The sequence below is a fragment of the Pavona decussata genome, unplaced genomic scaffold, assembly GCF_977016875.1.
Source record: "Pavona decussata unplaced genomic scaffold, jaPavDecu1.1 SCAFFOLD_313, whole genome shotgun sequence".
NCBI lineage: Eukaryota > Metazoa > Cnidaria > Anthozoa > Scleractinia > Agariciidae > Pavona > Pavona decussata.
The window spans coordinates 730,633-756,947 of NW_028145705.1; the positions used below are offsets into that span (position 1 = coordinate 730,633).

Genomic DNA, 26,315 nt, shown 5'->3' on the forward strand with positions numbered 1-26,315 from the left:
TAGAGTTAAAGTTGTCTGGAATGTGTACTTCCTCCCACACATTTGCAACGGTGTGTGAATATTGTGTAAATGCGGTATTTACCACGTTTGCTTTGCTTGTAAATGTCTTGTAAACACGATGTTTGATTTAGGCGCAAATATGACCAAAGTCGAACAAGCATACTGTTTTACCGCATATTTGGTACCCATGTAAATATGTGTTTTCTGGCAGCAAACGTGTGTCTTATCTTCACATTTACTGTAATGGTAAAGTTGTTTCAAATGTGTACATCTTTCTCACATTTGCAACAGTGTATAAATATTGTGTAAATGCGGTATTTGCCATCATTGCCTTATACGCAATGTTGCAACAATACTTCCAGCGGTATATCGTAGGCGCTTAGTACCAGTCCCCTCGTGGACTATTCAAATATTTCGTTTTCGCGCCATAGTTTGTTGTTAGCCGTTGGTCTTCATGTTAATTTAGTTTCGCGACGCTTGTCCTATGTTGTTAGTTTTATATCCAGACTGTCAGGTACGTTCATGTTGTCCTTTGCCGTTTATCCTTCGTATTGCTGTTTTATTGCCTTTCGTTAGTATTATCTTGTAATTTATCGTTTGCCTCAGTGTATTTATTTGTTTCTGTTCCAGAAACCACTGGTTATGATTACCTGTAATTACAGTTAAGGAACTGTCATGGAAGTTTAATTAAAGTTACCGGTGTGTTCGCTACAGTTTCTGACAAGGATTACGCTACTGGATCGTCTATTCGTCTGTATTTTGGTCGAATTATGTCGATGGTTCCTCCGTTGGACCAGCAAGCAAGCGATGAATTCGATCATGTTGAAAGGATTCGACAACCAAGTTCACGCCTCGACGTCGAAGGTGTCACTCGCGAAAAAATGCTTTCCCTCAAGAAGAGTCGAGCGGGTCATGATCACTTGGGATATCTAAACACGTTGTACAAAGACGTCGAATTACTGATGCAAAATTGCGAAAATTATCGCGAAGTTCGTGTGGTAAGGAAAGACGTTGAAGCCGCGTTCGGTAGATGTTTACAGGCATACGAAGAATATTACCAACTCGTGATCGAGCCCGAAACGAAATCAGTGGCGCTGGATGATTATTGCAGCGTAATGATTAACAGAAAGGAGTTTGATGAACGTGTGGAAGAATGGCTTCGGAAAGTTGAAATGCCACCGTCCACTCATGAACAGAATTTGAACACCTTTGCTCGTCACGTCTCACCTTCACAGGTTGAATCAGGGACCTGGAAGTCAAAGAGTTCAAAGTCGAGTTCGCGTGCAAGTGACAAATCGAAAAAGGCTAAAGCTGACTTACTTCGCCGAGAAGTGGAACTAAAGAGCCTCATGAAGCGCCAGGAAATGGAGCGAGAAATGGAGCGGCAAATTGCTGAAATGAAAACTCAGGAAGATGAACTCAAACGTCGCATCGCGTTATTAAAAGCAGAAGAAGAAATAGAGAAAGCCAAGGCGACTGATGGAGTTTACGTAGGCACCGAATACCCTAAGTCTGAGAGGAAACCAGTCTACAAAGAAGAAGTGGGTGGAAAACCCTTAGCCAGACCACCTCTTCCCCGTGAGGACCCAAATCAAGTACGGAAAAATTATTCGAGATCGGAGCTCAACCCAAGCGCGGAGCCGTGGCACCCGGGACCTCCCCGGACCGCTGCCAGTGGTGCAAATCTCCTTGGATCGCAACAGCTGCAACAAGTTTTGGGGCAACAACACGAAGCCTTACAGATGATGGCTCATCCCCTCCAACAAGCACTTGAAATGCCGAAAAGAGAGCTCCTAACCTTTGATGGCAATCCACTGAGCTACTGGCTGTTCGTTAACAACTTTGAAGTCAACATCGCAAAAAGGGTTCGAGATGCCGAATCAAGACTCACCTACCTTATCCAGCTCTGCACTGGAAAGGCCAGAGAGGCCATCAAGAATTGTGCTATAATATCTCCACCAGAACAAGGTTACGAGAAGGCTAAAGAGATCCTCTGCCATAGGTTTGGCCGGAAACATGCCATTGCGCATGCGCACATCGCGAAGATAGTGGACGGTTCTCAGTTAAGAGCTACGGATGTTGTTGGTTTGTCTGATCTATCCGTTGAGATGCAGAACTGCGCACTGACCCTCGTTCAAATGGGTTACGAAGCGGATATAAACAGCTCCGACAAACTCGTGAAGATAATGAGACGCCTCCCTGTTCACTTGCAGTCTAAGTGGGCTGACACCGCTGGCCAGCTGACCTTACGAGGAGTTGAGCCGACTTTCTCGCATTTGGCGAAGTTCGTGGAGGAAAGAGCTATGTTGGCCAACACAATGTATGGAGAATTTGTGGGTTCATCTCCAGAGAAAGAGCGGCGTTTTAATCAGCAATCAAAGGAGAAAACCGCTGACCACCGAAGCAAAGGGAAGAGCTTTGCAACGCAAATTGGAACCAGAGATGGATCTCATCCAAACGTTACTTCTCCCGTTTCCAGTTGTCCTCTGTGTTCTGGTCAACACTGGCTTGCGAAGTGTGAACGTATGAAAGCGATGACCCCAGGAGAGAGGAAAAGTTTCGTCAGACAGGCAGGGCTGTGTGATAATTGTTTTGGAAGAGGTCATATAGCCATAAATTGTGGAAGCAAGATGAAATGCCAAGTGAATGGCTGTGGCTGGAAACATCACACCATGTTGCATCTTCAGAGGAAGAACAATGATGGTAACACCCCTCCTAACAAAGCAGCAGCCACCCCTGATGCGAATAGTGTCAGTATCGATATCGTCAGCGGGGCAGGAGAGTCTGGTCGTTGCAGTGCCACAGAGTCTGGGAAGAACAAAGTTTGCTTAAGGATTGTTACAGTCGTTGTGAAGGGACAGGGCCAGAAGGGTGAAATTGTGACAAACGCCTTGCTCGACCCAGGATCAGCCGTGTCGTAATGTGATGTTGGCCTGTTGGAGAAACTTGGCGTGTCTGGTCTTCCAAAGGAATTCACGCTAACAACCGTTAACGGGGCATCTGATTGTCAAAATGGACTCGAGGTCTCTCTGGTGGCGAGGGGAATTAACCTGCATGAAGAAATCACGCTAATTAGGGTCTGGGCTGTAGACCCTTTACGTCTGCCTCGAGGGGGTGCTCCCACAAAGAAAGATACTGATAAGTGGTCTCATCTCAAGGGGATACATTTTCCCAGAAATCAGTCTGACGAAGTGTCGTTACTCATCGGCTGTGACGTTCCTGAAGCTCACTGGGTGTGCGACCAGAGGCGCGGTAGGCGTGGTCAACCTTATGCTGTATGCACCCCTCTCGGATGGACTCTCATGGGACCTTTGAATTCATGCACAAACAATTGTTTCAGTGTGAACTTTGTTCGCCATGATGATGCAATGCTTTACCAGCAAATGGAGAGAATGTTTAGGAATGACTTTAACGAGCCTATTGTAGCCTCAAAGACTGCGATGTCCGTAGAAGACCGTAGAGCCTTGGCGCAAATGGAAACTTCCGTGAAGATCGTGAATGGTCACTATCAACTGGGGTTACCGTGGAGAAAGAAGTCTGTACGCCTTCCAAACAGTCGAGAAATTGCCATGAAGAGACTGAACAACCTAAAGAAACGCTTTCAGCGCGATCCACACCTGTTTGAGAAGTACAAGGAAACAATTGACTGTTACGTCTCAAGTGGTTATGCAAGGCAAGTGCCCCATGAAGAACTAGAAGTTAATGAAGATACACTAGTCTGGTACCTGCCCCATCATCCAGTTTTCCATCCACAAAAGCCAGGAAAGGTTAGAGTTGTCTTTGATTGCGCGGCCAAGTTCAAGGGCACATCGCTGAACGATCAGCTGTTGCAGGGACCAGACCTGACGAATGGACTTGTTGGTGTCCTCATACGCTTCCGTCAAGAACCGGTTGCAGTGGTGGCCGATATAGAAGGCATGTTCCACCAAGTTCGTGTGGCCCCTGAAGACTGTCATGCGTTGAGATTCCTTTGGTGGCCCAATGGTCATTTGACAGAAGAGCCGGTCGATCACCAAATGCTTGTACACTTGTTCGGTGCCACGTCATCGCCTAGTTGCGCAAGTTTTAGCCTGAAGAGGACGGCTTTGGATAATCAAGGCGAGTTCGATTCCGAAACTATCGAGACCGTCAGTCGGAACTTTTATCTGGATGACTGCTTAAAGTCCATGGCTACCACAGAGGAAGCAGTACGACTGTCCAGCCAGTTGCGAGAATTGCTGTCTAGAGGAGGGTTCCGCCTGACCAAGTGGATAAGTAACGACAGGAACCTAATCGCTTCGGTACCAATGACGGAGAGAGCACCCTCAGTTGTCAACCTTGACTTGGATGATCTTCCTACAGAACGGACATTGGGTGTCCAGTGGGACATGGAGACAGACAGCTTCAGTTTCCGAATTTTGGACCAGGAAAAGGCCCCAACGCGCAGAGGAATATTGTCGGTCGTTAGCTCGATGTATGACCCCCTGGGGTTCGTGGCGCCAGTAATCCTTCATGCAAAGAGCCTACTTCAGAGCTTGTGTAACCAGAAATATGGATGGGATGAAGAAATATCGGAAGAGGATTACGTGACTTGGCGAGGATGGCTACGAGAACTAAACAGTTTAAGAACATTATCAGTACCTAGATGTTTCAAGTCTTCAGGGTTTGGCGCAGTTGCCAGAGTTGAGCTACACCATTTCTCCGACGCATCAGAATCTGGTTACGGTGCTGTGTCGTATCTACGAATTGTTGATGACGAAGGCGTCGCTCACTGTTCCTTTGTCCTTGGTAAATCCCGCGTAGCGCCCCTTAAAGTGATGTCTATACCACGTCTTCAGTTAACAGCTGCTGTGGCTGCGGTGAAGCTAAACTGCCTTATTCGAAACGAGCTTGAGTACCCCATAGATGACACCATCTTCTGGACAGATTCCACCGTGGTTCTACAGTACATTCGTAACGAGTCAAGAAGATTTCAAACGTTTGTCGCTAACAGAGTCGCCATGATCCACGAGGAGTCTACCCCCAAACAGTGGAGACACGTCAACACTGAGTCTAACCCTGCAGATGTGGCCTCTAGAGGAGCGAAAGGTTCAGAGCTGGACAAAGTGGATCTCTGGCTTCATGGTCCAATGTTCCTACGAAAGGATGAAGCTTCTTGGCCCGAACAACCCTTGCACTTGCCGGATTTGTCTGGAGACGACAACGACATAAAGAAACCGACAGGTCATGCGAATTTAATTGCCAGGGGAAAGGGGATAGAGTTGCTGTTTTCCCACTATTCGTCTTGGGACAGTCTACGTAAGGCGATTGCCTGGATGGCAAGATTTAAGAAGTATATGTTGAGTCGAAAGCCTGAAGCTCAACATCATGTCCCCAGAGGGCCTCTGACTGTACCGGAAGTTATTGACGCCGAGAAAGACATTGTCAAAGTCGTTCAGAATGAAGCCTTCTCGAAAGAAATAGATGCGCTTAACGAAACAGCACCAGGAAGCAGGAAGAAGTGCTTACCACGTACAAGCCCAGTACGCGATCTAAACCCTTATGTGTTGGATGGAATATTAAGAGTAGGAGGACGCCTCGAGAATGCTTCAGTCTCCTTTGAAGTTAAACACCCTATTATTCTGCCAAGCAAACACCACGTGACCAACTTAATAATTCAGAACTGTCATCGCCAACAGGGACATTCCGGTCCTGCTCATGTCCTGGCTGCTATTAGACAGAAATTTTGGATACTGCGAGGGCTTTCTGCGGTACGTAAAGTATTGGCAAGATGCATCGATTGTCGCAAACGGAATGCTCGTCCTGGTGAACAGATTATGGCCCCTCTCCCAGCTGCGAGAGTTGCTCCTTTCGACCCACCGTTCACACACGTAGGAGTGGACTACTTTGGTCCTCTGTTTGTGAAGCAAGGACGCAGTGAGGTGAAACGCTATGGTCGCTTGTTCACATGTCTTACCATGAGGGTGGTGCACATTGAAGTCGCGCACTCTTTAGAGGCAGACTCTTTTATCTGCGCATATCAGCGTTTTGTCAGTCGTCGGGGCGGGCCTCGAGCAATGTACAGCGATAATGGAACCAACTTCACCGGCGCGGAACGAGAGCTGAGAGAAGCATTCGAGCGCCTTGATCAGAAGCATGTGTGTAACCGACTTAGGAAGGACGACGTCCCGTGGTTTTTTAACCCGCCAGAAGCCAGTCACCAAGGAGGAATTTGGGAGCGCATGATAAGGTCCGTACGGAAGATCCTCGCCGCCCTGCTAAAAGAGCAGCGGATCAACGACGAAACACTGTCAACCCTTTTGTGCGAGGTGGAGAAGATCCTCAATGATCGACCGTTGACTCCCCTTAGTGACCACCCGGACGATCCAGAACCGTTGACGCCCAATAAGCTGTTGCTCCTCAAGTCTAACAGCTGCCTACCTCTAGATGTCTTCACAAACCAAGACAAGTACAGCAAGCGTTGGCGCCAAGCACAGTGTCTGGCTAATGCATTCTGGAAAAGGTGGATGAAGGATTACTTGCCCGTGCTTCAGAGGAGACAGAAATGGTACTTCCGTCGCCGTAATTTCGCTATTGGCGATTTAGTCCTGGTCATTGATGAGAAAGCGCCACGAGGGCGCTTGCCGATGGGTCTTGTCGATGAGGTCTTCCCAGACAGCAATGGCCATGTCCGTAGCGTGAAAGTGAAGACGGCATCATCCGTGTGTAAACGAGACATCAGAAAGTTGTGTCTGCTTGAAGGAGTTCAATTTTCAGAGACTTGATTTCAAGTGTTACCTGTGGAGAACTTTGAGCTTATGAACTTATGAACTGCGTAATATGAACTGTGTATTATAGGTAGTTTGTTGCTTTAAGTTAGAATTAGCCCGGGTTGCTAATTCGGGGCCGGGATGTTGCAACAATACTTCCAGCGGTATATCGTAGGTGCTTAGTACCAGTCCCCTCGTGGACTATTTAAATATTTCGTTTTCGCGCCATAGTTTGTTGTTAGCCGTTGGTCTTCATGTTAATTTAGTTTCGCGACGCTTGTCCTATGTTATTAGTTTTATATCCAGACTGTCAGGTACGTTCATGTTGTCCTTTGCCGTTTATCCTTCGTATTGCTGTTTTATTGCCTTTCGTTAGTATTATCTTGTAATTTATCGTTTGCCTCAGTGTATTTATTTGTAACCACTGGTTATGATTACCTGTAATTACAGTTAAGGAACTGTCATGGAAGTTTAATTAAAGTTACCGGTGCGTTCGCTACACGCAAATCTCGTTCAAACATGAAGTTTGGTTCTGAGCAAATATGACCAAATTTGACAAAAAGTGGTATTTTCTTCACATTTACCACCGTTTGGGTACTATTGTAAATCCGTTTTTTGGTGCAGTGTAAGCCTGTTAAGTTTGGCCGTCTTAGATTAGTATTACAAGTAGGAGTACTTTTAAACTGTCCCGAGAAATATATAGTAAAAATAAACAATATTTGCAAGCCGTTATTCGCGTTGTTATTTTTCACTGGCACAGCATGAATGGAGAAAGGAAATCCGAGTTCTCCACAGGCGGCAGATAAATTAACTATCCCCATCTAAACCGTGATAATAACGTTAAAATTTGGGAATGGCGGCCATCTTGGATCTCCCGATTTCTTCATAACTTCAGAAAGTTGCAAAACTGACCTAAAACTCATAACCAATAGAAGAAAACAAAAATTGAGTGAAAAAAATGGAAGTTGCCTTGAGAAATGTCATAAGTGTTCACGAAAGTACTACTGTAATACTGTAATAGGTCCCATTTAATCAAAGAGCCTGTGGCATAAATATCCCCATTTCGTATTTCTGTCATAAACTTACACTTGATTTTTAGATGAAAAGTACGACTACACAGTCACTGTGTACACCGGAGACATAAAATTGGCAGGAACTGGTGCCAGGGTGTTTGTTGAGATATTTGGTAGGATAAAAAACTCAGGAGAAGTAGAATTGGTAGGAACCAAGGAACAGTTCGAGCGGGGCAGGTAAGTGATGTTACTTATAAAAACACGACCTTCCGTTTAACAACCAGAAAACAGCTTGGAGAAAAGACTTACTACAACATCAGATTTTAACGATGTCCGTCTTTGAAACTCACAATGCTTTCCATCACTGTAGTGGATAGTTTTAACGTAACGCAGGGAATGACTTTATATTCTATGCATGTTTACCGTCTTATTTAGCTGCAAAGAAATCAATGGTTGAGGTCACTTGAGTTTAGTGTGGTAGACTTAAGGGATAGATAGCACGTCTAAAGATGTCTCTTTTGAGGTCCGCTCCGCAAAGAGATGATCTCATATGACGTGGTAGTTAGGACAAGATTTCCCAATGGCGGCCATCTTGGATCCTCCATCTTGAATTTTTTATTTTCTCAAAACTTCAGGAAAGCGCCGAAATGAAGCAAAAAGTAATTAAAACCAATAAAGGAACACTTATATGAGCTAGAAACGTAAAAGTTATGGGAAGAAAGGTGATTTTTTTATTTTAAAAATGGATTTTATATTTGCTGAAAATCCTGCCTGTCAAAAATTGGTTGCCAAGGAAACATCAAAGTCAGTCATCATTAACCAACGACACCAATTTTTTTTTCCAGACAGGCTTCTAAAAGGTTTAGAAGTTCAAGGGTATTTGCTCAAATATTCCGGTTCAAAGTCGCCGCGCGTACAACTCCTCACCCCCTGTGTAGATACGATTAAGTATAGCAAAAAAAAGAACAAAAAAAAACAACAACAACAACAACAACAACAACAACAACAAACAAAAAGACAGGTAAACAAAGTTTACTATAGTAAAACTCATAAGCTCGCTTTAACACTTCCCAGATGGTGCTTTGAGGTAAATATGTCAATCTAATAAAAGGAAGATGACAGATGAGAATAAATGAATCTTTTTCTATCAAGAACCTTCTAGAAAAGCAGGATAGAAAAGTATTTAGTAAGGTATCAGGCATAGACCGACACCCTCTAAGGGGACTATTACCCAAGAAGAAAGTATCGACTTACAATTTAAGGAATCAAACAAGTCAGTATCCGAATGTTAATACAGGTAGATTCAAGAACTCTTACGTTAATCGACTAATTTTTAAATACAATTTGGCTATGTAGGTACTTTTTTACTCAAATACTCAATTGTGACATAAGATATGTATTTTTTATCTTATGAAGAAATAAAGACTTTTTTATTTTATTATTTATTATTTTATGAAAAAGCTCGTCAGTCCACCCATGTTCCTGGACGCGATGTCACTTCCATTGCGGCTGTTCTATTTCTTATTATCGCAATCCGAAAAGCTGTGAGATTTAGGTTTCTGACACTCTTCCTTCACTTTGAAAGAAAACAATGTGATCTCACTAATAATCTTCTCGTAGCAAGACTGATAAATAGATTACGTGAACGATGACGAAGACAAGCTTTGGCAAGACGTAGGGGAGGACAAAATTTATATTTCCAGTTTACCTCGAATTGAAAGAGAAGTTGTCACGCAAACTGCTGGAAGTCGAAGATTGCGGGCAAAGAAAAGTAAGAGCTTAGAGCTGGCGCGATATTCACTCCATGCATTCACGAATTCCGAAATGCATTTCAAACAACTATATAGACAAGTTGTCAGTGAAATAAACAAAGTGAAGATAAACACGTGATAAACCGTATCGTTTCAGGTAGTGTAATTATAGTAAACTTTGATTTTTTTATTACCGCCGTAGCCAACGCAAGATACCAGACGTGTGTTTACTATGGTAAAGTGAAAAAAGCCGGTCACATTCAAAAAAGGTCTTTACCATAGTAAACTTACCTTTATTACAGCTAAAAAGGCCTATTTGACCTCAACCAATAAGGCTGGTGTAGTGTTTCCTTACCTTGCCCCAAATATTTATTTACTTTGGACAGTAAAAACCAGCATTTTTAAATTCTAATTCAATATTTTATTAAGAAACTTTCGGTCACTTAACGTGGTTTTCAGAAAGGTCCTATAAAGATTAAATATACAAAAGGTTAAAAAATACAATATATAAGAACAAATTACAAACTGATAAAAACAGCAATTCAAACTAGAAGCTGAAACTACAAAGATATCATCGATGGGGTTAACTTCAAATTGAAAAAAAAAAATGATCAAAGCAAAGAAGCTAAAACTACAAAAATTCTTACCGGTAGGGTTAATTAAAAAAAATCTGGCAAACATGTTTCGCTTAAAAGTAGCAATATTCGGTGCATTTCTAGTCTCTCTCTCTCTCTCTCTCTCTCTCTCTCTCTCTCTCTCTCTCTCTCTCTCTCTCTCTCTCTCTCTCTCTCTCTCTCTCTCTCTCTCTCTCTCTCTCTCTCTCTCTCTCTCTCTAATTCATTCCAGTCTATTAGAGAGTGATGACAAACTCTCTGCTTTCCCCAATTTCTGGTAACACGGGGTAGTCTGAGCATGTCTTTGTTCCTTGTATTATATATTGACACAAAGGCAGGAGAATCGGCGACCTTTTCATTCTTATCGCTGCTTTGTTTCAGTGTGGATACATTTAATGTCACTTTACCAAACTTGGGACGACTGACCATGCTGACGGTCAGACACGACAACGGAGGAAAGCATTCGGGTTGGTTTTTGAGCAAGGTAACCACGCCGTTGTTGTTATTTCTAGTCTGTTGTAATAGCTAGCCCACTTCCTATCACGTCACGTACCCCTTTAGCTTTGGTGACATTATTGAACTGGTTAAAAATTAATTGCAGTAATCACTTCCTTTCAATTTAATTTCTGATCCCTAACTAGCTGTTATGAATCTTCTCGTGCTTAAAACTACCAACCCAGCTACCCTCCTTCACACTTTCTTTCTCCCATTTATACCGACTTTCATTCGGAGGAGGAAAATCACCCTTAGAGCACCCTTATTTTGACATCAATAAAGCAATAAAGCTACAAAGGTTGCTAGTGAGTCTTATAGCATTATTTTTTTAATTAAAATGTGATCCAGTAGTATTGAAAGTGAGTCTGTTCTTGCTAATCTAATAACATTGTTACTTTCACCCTGCAGATTCGTGTGCGAAATGCTAAAAAGGGCGTGGATCTTTCATTCGTGAGCTCATGTTGGATCTTGGACCCTCCCAACAAGAAAACGTTGTTTCTGTTTTAGACTTCTTTGTTCCCGAGTCCGAGGCAATTGAATTACACAATTAGGATGTTTGCTAGGTCTCCATAAAAACATGTAATCTGAAAGTTTTTGTGATTTAACTAGACGCATTTTTCCTTTTATAGAAGGAAGAAAATGTCTTCATTTAAAATACTTACCATTTAACCCCGAATTTCTCCTAGCTAAAAAATCCCTGATTTCACTGTATTTCTTTGAAAGATGCTCAAATACTTGATAAGGAACATTTTCCCTCAAACGAAATTTTTTCTTACAATGCCAGGAGGAAAATGTTTATTAGTCACTTCTCGTTGAAAGAAAAAACGTTAATTAAATAATTTCTTCCAAACACACAGTAAGAGCTTGGAAAAATGTGGCCATTTTCTTAAGCTGTAATCAATTTCCATCCTGGCTTTCCCAGCCAGGAGTAATTGTTTTGTTGACAAAAGTGAACTATTATTTTAAAATTTTCATCACCAGAAATAAACACCAGCCAAATCGAAAGGTCTGCTACTTTGCCCGCTGAACACTGATTTCATTGTATATATTTATTAGTTATATAACCTGCATCTATGTTTGCTGTAGTTTTGATCTTCTCTCTTCTGATGCTAAGCAAATACAGTGCAAATAGTATGAAATTAAGTGATTTAATTTGAATTTATTTGACTTTCTGTTTATGTTAATGATATTCCTTAAGCGATGTCCGTTTTAATTAATTAAGCGTAGGCGACTGGTAACCCACAGTGACTAAGGGACTATTTCGAACGCCATTAAGTGAATCGACATCTGGCGCGGATCCAGGTTCTTAGGAGAGGGAGTCAGAGAAAGGCGGCGCCCCAATAGGGGGGTCCAGGGGCAACCTGCCCCTTAGCATTTTGAAATTTCAAGTCCTTGGAAACGCGATTACCGATCAGTATTCTGTGGCAAACCTAGCGTGTTTTAATCTCTCATTTTTTTAAAGTTAAAATGCCTTTTTTTTTCCCTAAAAATATAACAAAGCTACGTAACATGCAAATATGCATAAATAAAAATTTGATAAAAATATACTTGTGTTTCGTCAAAGACGGGATCGACAAGGAGCATTTTTCGGGGAAATCTTTGGGAATATCTTTCCTCCCCTAGATCCGCCCCAGGACATACTTTTTGGTCTCAGGACTTTACACGAAAGAAAAGTAGAAAGCACCCAAGAATCATTTTGTCAACGCCGAATCATTATTTATCTCGTCAGTTACACATAACGACGAAAATAGTACTAAGTAGACCAGGGCAACAGAACAACAAAAAACAAACAAAAACAACAACAAGAAAATATTCTGCGATCTTAAAAGGGCAGGGTCACCTATTTTTATGGCGACTTTGAATAGCTAAAAACATATTTGCATATAAAGCAAGAAAATATTTAGTAATCGTTTAAAATTAAACTAATAAAATAGTAGCTAGCTAGTAACAAAAACTAGCCATCAATATATAAACTATAAAGTACAAATGAAATAAAATTTTTGTTTACTATAATATTTAGGCAATTCATTGGTTTCTATGATAAATCTTGGTAGGCATTTGGTATAAGATATATGTAGAAAAGGAAAACTTTCAAAATAGCTAAGTAGCTAACAAAAGCAATATTCAACTGTGATTCCTATTATGACGGTGTAAAAGTTGAAAGAGTTTTTATTGATAAAAATTCATAAAGATATTTTATTATCCATTGTACACACGTATATGGAACGAATATAACTATATTCTTTTACAGTCAATTCCCGCCTGCGGACAACTCGTTATTACCCCGATAATACGAACAGCAACTAAATCCGCAGCAAAAATCACGGCAAAAATCACGGACGTTTGACTAATAAACATTCTTCCTATTACGGGCTCTCGCTATTAACTCGAGGTCCCGAGGATGTCCACAATAAGGGAGTTGACTGTATTCGGAAGATTTATCATTGTTTAATATTGCTCACAATACTGATATTTATCTTACAAGTAAGCAAATAACCTCAACCTCATTCGTCAATTCAAGTTCCTCAATTTAGCGAACACCCAAGGTGCCGACTAAACTTATTCGTGGTTCTTTTAAGGCGTTACGGACGTTTGACTGAAGTGCTTTGATAAGATGCCAGTTGTAAAAGAATTTTAGAGCAAGAAGTTTTGCAAAAAGTGTAAAATTGAAAAATTTGCTTTTCTATACATCATTAGTTCTTTCCGCAAAACGTTAAACAGTAACGTTAAACAAATTAGTTTACATTGCAATGAGTTGCTGAACTTGTATCTCGTTCCGAACATTTTTTCCTGTATACTACATTGTAACCTATTAAGTAATATATTGTTGGCCATTGTTGTCGTTGTCTTGAGATTGTAATAATAATAAAAAATGGATAAAATGTTACGAAGCAAGGTCTATCTCTCCAGCACCTTTACCTTCCTAAAGCCAAACAAATTTCCAAACGTTCAAACTTATGAACACTTTCTCTTAGTCGTCAATAGGTACGTCAGGCGTTAAAATGGAATGTTGTTCCGCTAGCACTAATGACCACCACAGAAGGCAAAAAAAAAAATCTTAGACCACAAGGGGGAATCGAACTCACGGCCTCCGGATAAAAAAAGTCAAATTTTTTTTTTGCCTCGTGTGTTCTCCTTCAGCGCTTCAACATGCATCGCAGAGCTAATTCTAGCGGCCATTTTAAGGTTTAAAGTAAGCCGATTAATTATCCGTCTGCAAGGTTTGCTTGTAGTCCAACGAGTTCATGATAGTTTTGTCTCTAGCTTAACGAGTTCATAAAATGCAGTACATGACAAAAGTTTCTACTTATTCAATGACACGATAAAGGTAAACTACAGCAGTAAACAGTATGGGTTCTTTAACCCAACGTGGTTATTATAGTTTATTAAGCAAATAAACCCCTTCAGGCGGCTGGTATGTCGGCTGATAATGTCCGCGGCTGAGAGATTGTCCGAAAAATGGATATTTGGCCGAGAAGCGAAGATTCGAGGGCAAATGTGAAATTTTGAGGACAATCTCTCAGACAAGGACACTATCAGCCGACAAACCAGCAAGCCAGAAAAGGGGTTTATTTATTTTTTAACCCTCCTCCTTTTGATTGGTTTACGGAAACTTTATTTTCACTGTGATTGGACCAAAACTTGACAAACTGACTCAATTTTCGTAGGATATTCTATTCGCAACTTTCTACACCTTTAAAGTATGTTTTGTTGACATTTTTGTACTTTGCGGAACATTTGCGACCAGCTTTTTGCTGTAAACATGACTGGACATCTACAAAACGAGTTTGTTTTTCTTCCATGTAAAATAATAAAGATGAAAAGGTGAAACTCTTGTGCTGGCTTTTTTTCGCTTAATTTTTTCTTTTTAATGAAAATAATACGAGGGCAAATATAGACAAAGGCTGGAGTTATTGCGTGATAACCGTCTTGTCAATTTGCACCACGTGACGTAAAGTACCCAATAAAATCCCGCAAAAATTAATGGGTGGGTTATAAGTAACCTTAACTGTGTAATGGCGGCAGTACTGAAGGCGAATATATGGACTGATCTTAGATTCAAGAGAACTAATTACGACCTCTGGATGAGGGTTTTAGTTTCTAAGGAAACCGTGATGCGTTGTCGGGGGAGAGTGGAAAGGGATAGAGAGAAAGGCTAATTATTGAAATGCCAGAACTTGAATCTCTTTACGGAGGCCAAACCACCTGATCAGTTCCATTGATCTGAACCAGACATACCAAGATTATAAGTGCTATTGCTTGAGAGGACAGTAGTTTACAACTCTTTATGAAGATTAGGCAAGAATCTTGAACCCATGGGATGAACAGGCGCAATGAAACTTAACCTGTTTAAAATATATCGCTATTTTATAATGGCTTCTGTACACATTTTTTTGCTTTCTATCTTTATCAACCGATCTTAACTTTTCATTAGTATCATTTTAAATGTTATAACCGTTTATTTCCAAACTAACTTAGCCTTTTGCAATCCGTAAAGAAGGTTAGTTTTGTCTAACCGAAATATTAAGGGACTGAATTACGCTTTTTAGCTGTCCGATCATTTGGTTTAACGTTTTTTCAACATTGCTGATCCTGATCTACACCAAGATCCGGCTTCACTTTGCGACTTTTTGTACAATTGGTCCTTTCATTATTCAAAAGCTACTTTAAAAGAATGTTAGGTAAACCTGCTAACAGGAGGTGTTACTGCTCTATTAACAATACACAACCACACGACTGGTAACGTCAAGATGAGTGTTATCCCACATTCATAAACACACACCCCATTGGCTGAGGAATAACAACTGTAGATTTATAGCTACTATTTTTGGGAAACTACATTTTGGCAGATGTTGGTTTGTCTGCAGGATGAACTAAAAGTTCCTTACGTTAGTTGACTGAGGTAAAACTATTTTGGCTTGTATTTGAGAGGCAATCAACCTATATTTATTGGGGCTATTGGCCAGACGGGAGGCTTTTTGACTTCCTAGAAGAAATGGGTCGCTTTCTATTCTTGTGTTTCGTGTCGATGGCTTGTGTAATGTCAGTTCCAGTTCGATCAGAAGGTGAGAGAATTTTTTTTGCGTTGAATTAAACCCTTATTTTCTTATATTGATTTTTATTTTACATTAAACAACATTTAATTCCATTCTGTTAAGGGTTTTAAAGCAGAGCTCTTTGGCCACTATGGCTGTAAAATTCTTCAAACCACAATATACTTGCCTCCGGAACGTCCCATAAGCACTAATTTCAAATTTTCGACACGTCATCGCTCTTTTGTATTTTCGTGACGCAACAGAAGCCATCAGCTATTTGCCTAGTGCAACGAACCTCTTGTCCAACCTAGGGGATACTTTATTGGTACGTTGAACACTGAAGTCTAATAGGTGACTATTCGATACGAATGTGAGGAGTCCTTAGGGAAAATAATCGTTCAAACCTCAAAAATGCGAGAGTGAACATTAATAGAAAAAATGCGTCGTAAACCGTGAAACTGTACAATATCAATAAATGTAAATTATTTCATTAATTATCATTGGGAATTAATTTTTTATTGGAGACTTAAAAGAAATGAAGTCAATAACTTTCCACTTGTAATGAGAATCATTCTTCAAAATAAATTCAATTCCAAAGGCTAGCTGCCCAAACACTGTTGGATCATACAGCTGTTCTTGTAACCCTGGATACGTTGAGGACGGAAACAATAGCTGCAGGCCTGAAGGCAAGACTGTACAATTCCTTTACATCATTTAAAGTGGATATTGTTAATGGCGAGTAATACGCTGCAGTTACTTGAAGATAGTTGCTATGTATTCGCCATAAAGCCAAGCGACCATTTTTTTCCGGGGGAAGTGAGGGAGGAGGGGGGTACTATGGGATTATAGAACAATAGTCCGGCACCAGTTCAATCAGGGTCACCCAACGGTTCTTTTCGGTTAAAATTTATTCGAATAGCCTTAAAGGGCCCTAGTCAGCCACACCTTTGTTTCTGTTTATATGCGAGAGTTTGGCTATAACATTTCATTCGGAGCATGTCGAAATGAACGAAACCACTGTGAAACTACTGAAGATAATGAAGCATACTTTCAGGAACCCAACTTACAGTAAAGCAATGAGATTTTGTTTCACCATGCATTATCAATAATTTCGATGGCATCGAAAATGGCGGAGGCTGGCGAGGGTCCTTTAATGGCCTCAAAAGTTCGGTCATAAAGGAAATGTACGGTTTGACATGGCGAACTATTACAGTCGAGCCTCCCGTAAACAAACACCAATGGGGCCAGAAAAAGTGTCCGCTTAAGAGAGTTGTCCCCTCATAGGAGGTTAAACGTGTAGTTTGTACGTAGCTGACCAAGTGCCCGCTACGAAAGGGGGCCGCCTACGGGAGGTGTTCGTAAGTGGAGGTTAGGTGCTTTTCTGGACATAAGTATGCTAATTGATCAAGAATATCGCTTGATCGTGTTAAGTAAAAGGCACCAGTAATAATCCGTGCACACGATTTTGAAGTTTAAGGAGAATGTTAATTTGGGTCTCACCTGTAGAGTCCCAAACAATACAACAATAGGTAAAGGAGGGTTCAATTCAATGACCAATAAATATCAATTAAGTTAAGCCTGTTTAAGAAAGGTCCATTCTTTTTTAGAATACCTACGTTGTGATTTATTGTCTTTCTTGATCCAATACACATAAAGTCCGTTAAGATCCATCCATCCATCCATCCATCCATCCATCAATAGTGACTCAGTTGTTTTTTAGATAGCCGGTGACTCGAGTGTCTATGTCCCGTTTCATAGAATGCCAAAACTACGCAAGGCTGGACAGTCCTGACAGAAAGGTGACGTACGTAAGTAACAGATCGTTTTCACTCATGTGACCAAATCCTTGACTACCGTTGCTACGCCGCCATATTGGTGTAGCAAAATTGTAAAAAAACTAGTAGCGGCGCTTGCGAAGAACATGGTTTTCTCTCTGATAATTGGCTGTGGCAGGAAAAGTGGACGAGATTAAAGGATATACTTTGCAAGGGTGCCTTCCATCGTTACAAATCAAGGTGAAAAAGTCCAAGAATTGTCAGAGAAGAGAAGATCGCGCTGGATTCGAGCGATAAGTCGTGACGACCTCACCGAAAAGATCATAGAGCACGATCGTGTTTGCGAAAAGCACTTCCTTTCAGAAAGGCCGGCTTAACGCTGGTATAAATTTCACATTGACTAGGTTCCAACGTTACATTTGGGACACAAGAAAGTTTCGCTTGTAAACGCGTAACCTAATTTTCGTTAAATTACACACCGGAAAATTTCAATGACTTATGCGCGCTAAGTCAAAACTCAAAGACTATAAATCGTATAAACAAGCTTAAACTTCTACACTATCCATTAAAAAGAAGGTAGCACCATAGCACAAATAATAAGAGAGATAGAGGCAAATAAATGCAACCGCTTGTGAACGCGTAGCGCAATTTGCGTTAAATTACACGCCGAAAATTTCCAATTACTTGTGCGCGCAACGTCAAAACTCAAAAACTATAAATTGTATGGATAAGATTAAACTATTGCTGAATTTGGAAAACAATACACTGTGAATTAAAAAAAGGTAGCTGCATATGTCAAATAATGAGCGAGATAGAGGCAATTGATTGCAAAAGCTTGTAAACGCGTAAGCCAATTTTCGTTAAATTACACACCAGAAAAATTCAATTGCTCGTGCGCGCTAAGTTAAAACTCAAAAACTATATATTGTATGAAGAAGCTTAAACTTTTGCTGACTTAGAAAAAACAATACACTGTCCATAATTATAAGAGAGATAGAGGCAAATGAATGAAACAGCTTGTGAACGCGTAACCCAAATTTCGTTAAATTACACACCGGAAATATTCAATGACTAGTGCGCGCTAAGTCAAAACTCAAAACCTATAAATCGAATGAAAAAGCATAAACTTTCGCTGAATTTGAAAAAGAATGCACTGTCCGTTAAAGGAAAAATAAACAGCATAAAACAAATAATAAGAGAGATAGAGGCAAATGAATGCAACCGCTTGTGAACGCGTAACCCAATTTTCGTTAAATTACACACCGGAAAAATTCAATTGCTCGTGCGCGCTAAGTTAAAACTCAAAAACTATATATTGTATGAAGAAGCTTAAACTTTCGTTCAATTTGCAAAAGAATGCACTGTCCAATAAATTAAAAATGACCAGCATAGAACAAATAATGAGAAAAATACAGGCAAATGAATGCAACCGCTTGTGAACGCGTAACCCAATTTTTGTTAAATTACACACCGCAAATATTCCAAATATTGTGCGCGCTAAGTTAATACTACAAAAACTATATGTTGTATGAAGAAGCATAAACTTTCGCTGCATTTGAAAAAGAATGCACTGTCCATTAAAAGAAAAATGAACAGCATAAAACAAATAATGAGAGAGATAGATGCAAATGAATGCAACCGCTTGTGAACGCGTAACCCAAATTTCGTTAAATTACACACCGGAAATATTCAATGACTAGTGCGCGCTAAGTCAAAACTCAAAACCTATAAATCGAATGAAAAAGCATAAACTTTCGCTGAATTTGAAAAAGAATGCACTGTCCGTTAAAGGAAAAATAAACAGCATAAAACAAATAATAAGAGAGATAGAGGCAAATGAATGCAACCGCTTGTGAACGCGTAACCCAATTTTCGTTAAATTACACACCGGAAAAATTCAATTGCTCGTGCGCGCTAAGTTAAAACTCAAAAACTATATATTGTATGAAGAAGCTTAAACTTTTGCTGAATTAGAAAAACAATACACTGTCCATAATTATAAGAGAGATAGAGGCAAATGAATGAAACAGCTTGTGAACGCGTAACCCAAATTTCGTTAAATTACTCACCGGAAATATTCAATGACTAGTGCGCGCTAAGTCAAAACTCAAAACCTATAAATCGAATGAAAAAGCATAAACTTTCGCTGAATTTGAAAAAGAATGCACTGTCCGTTAAAGGAAAAATAAACAGCATAAAACAAATAATAAGAGAGATAGAGGCAAATGAATTCAACCGCTTGTGAACGCGTAACCCAATTTTCGTTAAATTACACACCGCAAATATTCCAAATATTGTGCGCGCTAAGTTAATACTACAAAAACTATATGTTGTATGAAGAAGCATAAACTTTCGCTGCATTTGAAAAAGAATGCACTGTCCATTAAAAGAAAAATGAACAGCATAAAACAAATAATGAGAGAGATAGATGCAAATGAATGCAACCGCTTGTGAACGCGTAACCCAATTTTCGTTAAATTAAACACCGGAAATATTCAATGACTTGTGCGCGCTAAGTCAAAACTCAAAAACGATATATTGTACGAAGAAGCTAAACATTCGCTGAATTTGAAAAAGAATGCACTGTCCATTAAAAGAAAAATGAATAGCATAGAACAAATAATGAGAGAGATAGAGGTAAACGAATGCAACGGCTTGTGAACGCGTAACCCAATTTTCGTTAAATTACACACCGGAAATATTCAATTGCTTGTGCGCGCTAAGTTAAACCTCAAAAACTATATATTGTATAAACTATATATTGTTTAAACTTTCGCTGAATTTAAAAAAGAATGCACTGTCCATTAAAACAAAATGAACAGCATAGAACAAATAATGAGAGAGATAGAGGCAAATGAATGCAGCCGCTTGTGAACGCGTAGCGCAATTTGCGTTAAATTACACAACGGAAATATTCAATGACTTGTGCGCGCTAAGTCAAAACTCAAAACCTATAAATCGTATGAAAAAGCTTAAACTTTCGTTGAATTATGATTAGAATACACTATCCATTAAAAAGAAAATAGCACCATACCACAAATAATAAGAGAAATAGAGTCAAATGAATGCAACCGCTTGTGAACGGGTAGCGCAATTTGCGTTAAATTACACGCCGGAAATTTCAAAAACTATAAATCGTATGGAAAAGATTAAACTATAGTTGAATTTGGAAAAAAATACACTGTGAATTAAAACAAAAAAGTTGGTGCATATCTCAAGCAGTTTAAGGCCTGGGTCAAGGGCTTTTAAGAGGAAAAATGGTTTATTCTAGATAACTTTAACAAATTCAATGGCACTGAACTGAAATTTGGAAGATAAAAAGATCTCATCATTCTGAAAATTTCTAAGCATAATGAGTAGTGCTATAGATCACGTGACATGTCACGTGATCATTTTTGTGAAAAAAGCAAAGATTTGACAGGTAGGCGACGGTTTTAAGAAATAACACCAAACAAAAACGCGTTTCTAATAAATATTAAATATCTCCATCGCTTCACGTTTGGAATGATCGTCCATTGTTCTCCAGAAAAAAATTATCGGGGCAAAGGTCATTTTTTAGTCCACAATTCAACTTTTGATCGTTAATTTCTCCAATTTAAAAACTTAAGGACAGTCATTCCAAACGTAGAAAGTTAAATATTTAAAATCTGCTTCGGAAACACTAATTCAGTTATTTTTATAAAGAAAATTCGCCGCCATATCGCCGATTTACGAAATTCTCATTTTTTGGTCACGTGATCTGTCACGTGATCAAAATTATACGTTAAGGCAAAAGAAAACATCAAGTTTAATATCCAGGGAATATTTCATCCTGTTTTAGGCAGAAAAACCGAAGATATAGGGGATCATTCATATTTTCTGAACACCCTTCAAACGCAGGCCTTAAACTGCTTGAGATGTCAAATAATGAGAGAGATAGAGGCAAATGAATGCAAGAGCTTGTGAACGCGTAACTGAATTTTTCGTAAAATTACAAGCGAAAAAATTCAATTACTTGTGTGCGCAACGTCACAACTACAAAACTATAAATTATTTGGATAAGATTAAACTATTGCTGAATTTAAAAAAAGAATACACTGTGAATAAAAACATAAAAGTAGCCGCATAAGTCAAATAATGAGAGAGATAAAGGCAAATGAATGCATGTGAACGCTTACTGAAGTCAATTTTCGTTAAATTACACACTGGAAAAATTCAATTGCTTGTGCGCACTAAGTTAAAACTCAAAAACTATATATTGTATGAAAAGGTTTAAACTATCGCTGAATTTGAAAAAGAATGCAGTGTTCATTAAAAGAAAAATTAACAGCATAAAACAGACAATGAGAGAGATAGAGGCAAATGAATGCAACCGCTTGTGAACGCGTAACCCAATTTTCGTTAAATATTACACCGGAAATATTCAATGACTTGTGCGCGCTAAGTCAAAACTCAAAACCTATAAATCGTATGAAAAAGCTTAAACTTTTGTTGAATTCGGATTAGAATACACTATCCATTAAAAAGAAAGTAGCACCATAGCACAAATAATAAGAGAAATAGAGGCAAATGAATGCAGCCGCTTGTGAACGCGTAGCGCAATTTGTGTTAAGTTACACTCCGGAAATTTCAATAACTTGTACGCGCAACGTCAAAACTCAAAAACTATAAATCGTATGGAAAAGATTAAACTATTGTTCAATTTGGAAAAGAATACACTGTGAATTAAAACAAAAGAGTACCCGCATATTTCAAATGAAGAGAGATATAGAGGCAAATGAATGCTAGAGCTTGTAAACGCGTAACTGAATTTTCGTAAAATTACACGCCTGAAAAATTCAATTACTTGTGCACGCAACATCAAAACTAAAAAACTATCAATTGCTTGGATAAGATTAAACTATTGCTGAATTTGGAAAAGAATACACTTTGAATTGACACAAAAAAGTAGTCGCATATGTCAAATAATGAGAGAGATAGAGGCAAATGAACGCAAAAGCTTGTGAACGCGTAAGTCAATTTTCGTTAAATTACACACCGGAAAAATTCAATTCCTTGTGCGCGCTAAGTTAAAACTCAAAAACTATATATTGTATGAAGAAGTTTAAACTTTTGCTGAATTTGAAAAAGAATGCACTGTCCATTAAAAGAAAAATTAACAGCATAGAACAAACAATGAGATAGATAGAGGTAAACGAATTCAACCGCTTGTGAACGCGTAACCCAATTTTCGTTAAATTACACACCAGAAATATTCAATTTGTTGTGCGCGCTAAGTTAAAACTCTAAAACTATATCTTGTATGAAAAAGCTTAAACTTTCGCAGAATTGGAAAAAAATTCACTGTCCATTAAAAGAAAAATGAACAGCATAAAACAAATAATGAGAGAGATAGAGGCAAATGAATGCAACCGCTTCTGAACGCGTAACCCTATTTTCGTGAAATTACAAACCGGAAATATTCAATGACTTGTGCGCGCTAAGTCAAAACTCAAAACCTATAAATCGTATGAAAAAGCTTAAGCTTTCGTTGAATTCGGATTAGAATACACTATCCATTAAAAAGAAAATAGCACCATACCACAAATAATAAGAAAAATAGAGGCAAATGAATGCAACCGCTTGTGAACGGGTAGCGCAATTTGCGATAAATTACACGCCGGAAAATTTCAATTACTCGTACGCGCAAGGTCAAAATTCAAGAACTATAAATCGTATGAAAAAGCTTAAATTTTCATTGAATTCGGATTAGAATACACTATCCATTAAAAAAAGTGGCACCAAAGCACAAATAATCAGAGAGATAGAGGCAAATTAGTGCAACAGCTTGGTACACTGCGCGCAACGTCAAAACTCAAAAACTATAAATCGCATTGAAAAGATTAAACAATCGCTGAATTCGGAAAAGAATACAGTCTGGATTAAAAAAAAAGTAGCAGCAGACGTTAGATAATGAGTGTAGAAGCTTGTCTATAAAACGAGATAACACAAGATATCTGTGGATTCGACCGGAGGTAAACAATCAGGCTGAAAGTGTTTCCCTTCGATCAACACACAATCTTGTCTGGGGTAGTTGTGGTAAAACATTATTTAACAGGCTACAGAAGCTTCAGAACCGTGCCGCTCGCGTTTTAACCTTCTCTAGCTATGATGCTGATGCTAACCGTTTAATTAGACAACTCGATTGGAAAGACTTGAGCACTCAATTTCAAATGCAGAAATCCATAATGGTATACAAGTCTTTAAATGGTCTTGCTCCTGAATATTTATCATCTAAATTTGTCAAACGAAATGAAACGCGTTACTCCCTGAGGGACTCTGTTAACAAACTATTTGTCCCGTTTCCGCGAACTAATTTCATGAAAAACAGCTTTTCTTATAGCGGAGCAGTTCTCTGGAACAGCCTACCCTGTCATGTGAGAGAAGCTGAATCTCTTAGTCAATTTAAAAGATTAGTTAATGTTCATTTTTAATGTTACACACGACATTCATGAAAAACAGGTTTTAGTTAGATTAGTTGTAGTCAGGTTTTGAATTTTGTTTAGGATAGTTAGGTTATTTCTAATTTTTATACTCCTGATGGATTTTACCGTGTTTAAATAAAGATTTATTGATTATTGATAACACTGGATCGATTCCGATTGTGGATATTTTCTGCAAATATCGATCTCTGACCGGAAAATCCAGCTTATTTGCATTTTCAGAATTCGGAAAAGAATATGCAACCTTCGAATTATCCTCGGAGCTTGATTCGCTTTTGTTTAAATCCATTTTTAATAGTGGGAATATCAATTGCAGTTGTGACCTACCAATGACGTACTACGAAATCAAAAGTGGTACACCAATATGGCGGCGGGCCAATGCGTGACCTCACGTGAAAACGATCTATATCTTGCAGAGTGATAATGGACTTGGTCCTGGTTGGTATTGATTTGAAGGCGCAGCAGGTACAATAATGGCTTCATCATGTCCACACTCAAAACGTTGTGGCGCTCGCCTTCCTGGTTGGTTGAAAGGAGGTCATCCCAGTGTTGCGGATGGACAAAGTAAGAGAAGGGTCTGCTTTTGCGGATACCACAATTGTTGTCTCTTTTCTACTACCATCAAAGTTAGGAACTGTAGTTCATTCTATGTGTATTACCTTGATGGTACCCCTTTAAATAGAGCTAAACTCCGCTACTGTGGCAGTGATTAAACACGTGAACATTCCTATCTCGAAAAAGTAAAAACTTCATTTTTTAGAATTGAACTGTTAGTCTGGAACTCATTACCTTAAGATGTAAGGGCCATGGAAGTTTCTTAGAAAATAAATTATCAATGTAATGCAATAGCTATAGCATTGTACATTTTTTAACTTTCTCTTTAAATTTACTAGTCTTTACAATGACAGTTATATTTTATATTTTTAATCCTTCTATAATCCTTAATATTGATGTTACCTTTTGCTTCCTTTACAGCTAATGTTCTAATTCAGTTACAACTTCATTTACCACGATATTTGCAATTCCTTTGTTTTCTATCCCAGCCTCGATTAGCCAGCTTCATGCGGGAGGGAGAATTAATTTTCTTGTGCCATGTGACGTGATCAAATTTTGTTGTTGGCATTGAAACGATCGGGCCTGAAAATTTTGAGCAAGTTTAGGTTCGTTTCAGCTGAGATTACTTACTAAAATCTTACCAATTTTTAGGAAAGAAAATGAAATGAGATGTAATGTTTTAAGCCTGGTAAATAAAGTAATTAGTTTTTCTTTAATTTCAGAGAAACCACAAGCATGCAGGATACTTTTCGCACGAGTCTCCTGTAGCCCAGTGATAGAGTATCTGAACAACTAATTTGGCGGGGTTGGGATTTAGAATGTCAATGTTTTTTTGTTTAATTTTAAATATAACCTCTGAGCTGTGTTCTATGTTTTTGTAATTTGTTGCTTGGTCGTTGATTATATTTTTTTCCTTTCCTGCTTATAAAGGAATCAAATCTGTTCAATTTTTCCAAAAGCAGTTTATTGTTATTGAATTTGCGAGGTCTTGAATATTCCTATGGTTTTAGTTACTGTATTTTGTAAATTTATACTATTCGAAAATTGTTAAAAAAAATTGCTAAATAAATGAAATGTAAATAATTAGTTTAAGTAGGAAAATGAAAGATGATGATGATAATGATGATGATTTTATCAGTTGCCTAGTCCTTCAGAAGGCAGCATTTTGTAAGATACTTTAACTAAAGGGCATTAGATTATCACTAACAAAGCCATCATCGTAACAAGTTGTATCACTATAACCGCAATGTTGTATGACTATCTCTTGATTATGAACTGAACATCAGATAAGTAAAAATAAAACTAAACATAATAAGCACATGTAGTTTGTCAATTGGTCAACAAGAGCACGGTATAGCTAGTAAACACAGTTTGTAATTGGGGCTCTAGAAAGTTCAAGGTGATAAAATGATTTAATGATCTGAGCAAGCTAAGAAACGAGGACTTAGACTTTGGGTGGTCACACATTTTTCCTCCAGATCACTCACGCGAAAGGGACTGTACTGAATTATGCAAGTTAAAAAGGAAACTAAAAGGGATTTGCGAGAGTGCAAAAGGAACTACAAATGTTTCTCGCGTTGTAATAGGATACAAAATAGGCACGAGTTAGAACAAGCTTAGCCTTAAGCCGTATAAATGAAAATGAGGACCTCCTGCAATCCATACTTCCTGGCAGCACCTAGCAAGTGCTAACAAATCCGTCAGACCACCACGGGTTGGGTTACAACGAAGGACAGGGGAGGTTCTATAGACGCTGTTGGCAATCCAGCTAGGAGTAGGTTACTCGGAGTATGAAAACCCCAGCTATGGATTAAATGGTCTTTTATGGGGGAAAAGAAGTGACTTGGTCAAGGGCCATGCAGTTTGAGGAGAGAGGCTTGCGCAGGG

At 39.1% G+C, this 26,315-nt stretch overlaps 2 protein-coding genes across 2 annotated transcripts in view; both read left to right on the forward strand.

The window, feature by feature from the left end:
• LOC146454163 (uncharacterized) overlaps positions 1-26,315 on the forward strand; it is a 98,591-nt gene that overhangs the window by 50,788 nt on the left and 21,488 nt on the right. The window lies entirely within an intron of this gene.
• LOC146454166 (uncharacterized) lies at positions 771-11,108 on the forward strand. Its single transcript, XM_085095798.1, has 5 exons — positions 771-2,917; positions 3,176-6,708; positions 7,828-7,978; positions 10,488-10,590; positions 11,010-11,108. Exons 1-5 carry the CDS (start codon positions 771-773, stop codon positions 11,106-11,108), a joined length of 6,033 nt encoding a protein of 2,010 aa, XP_084951924.1.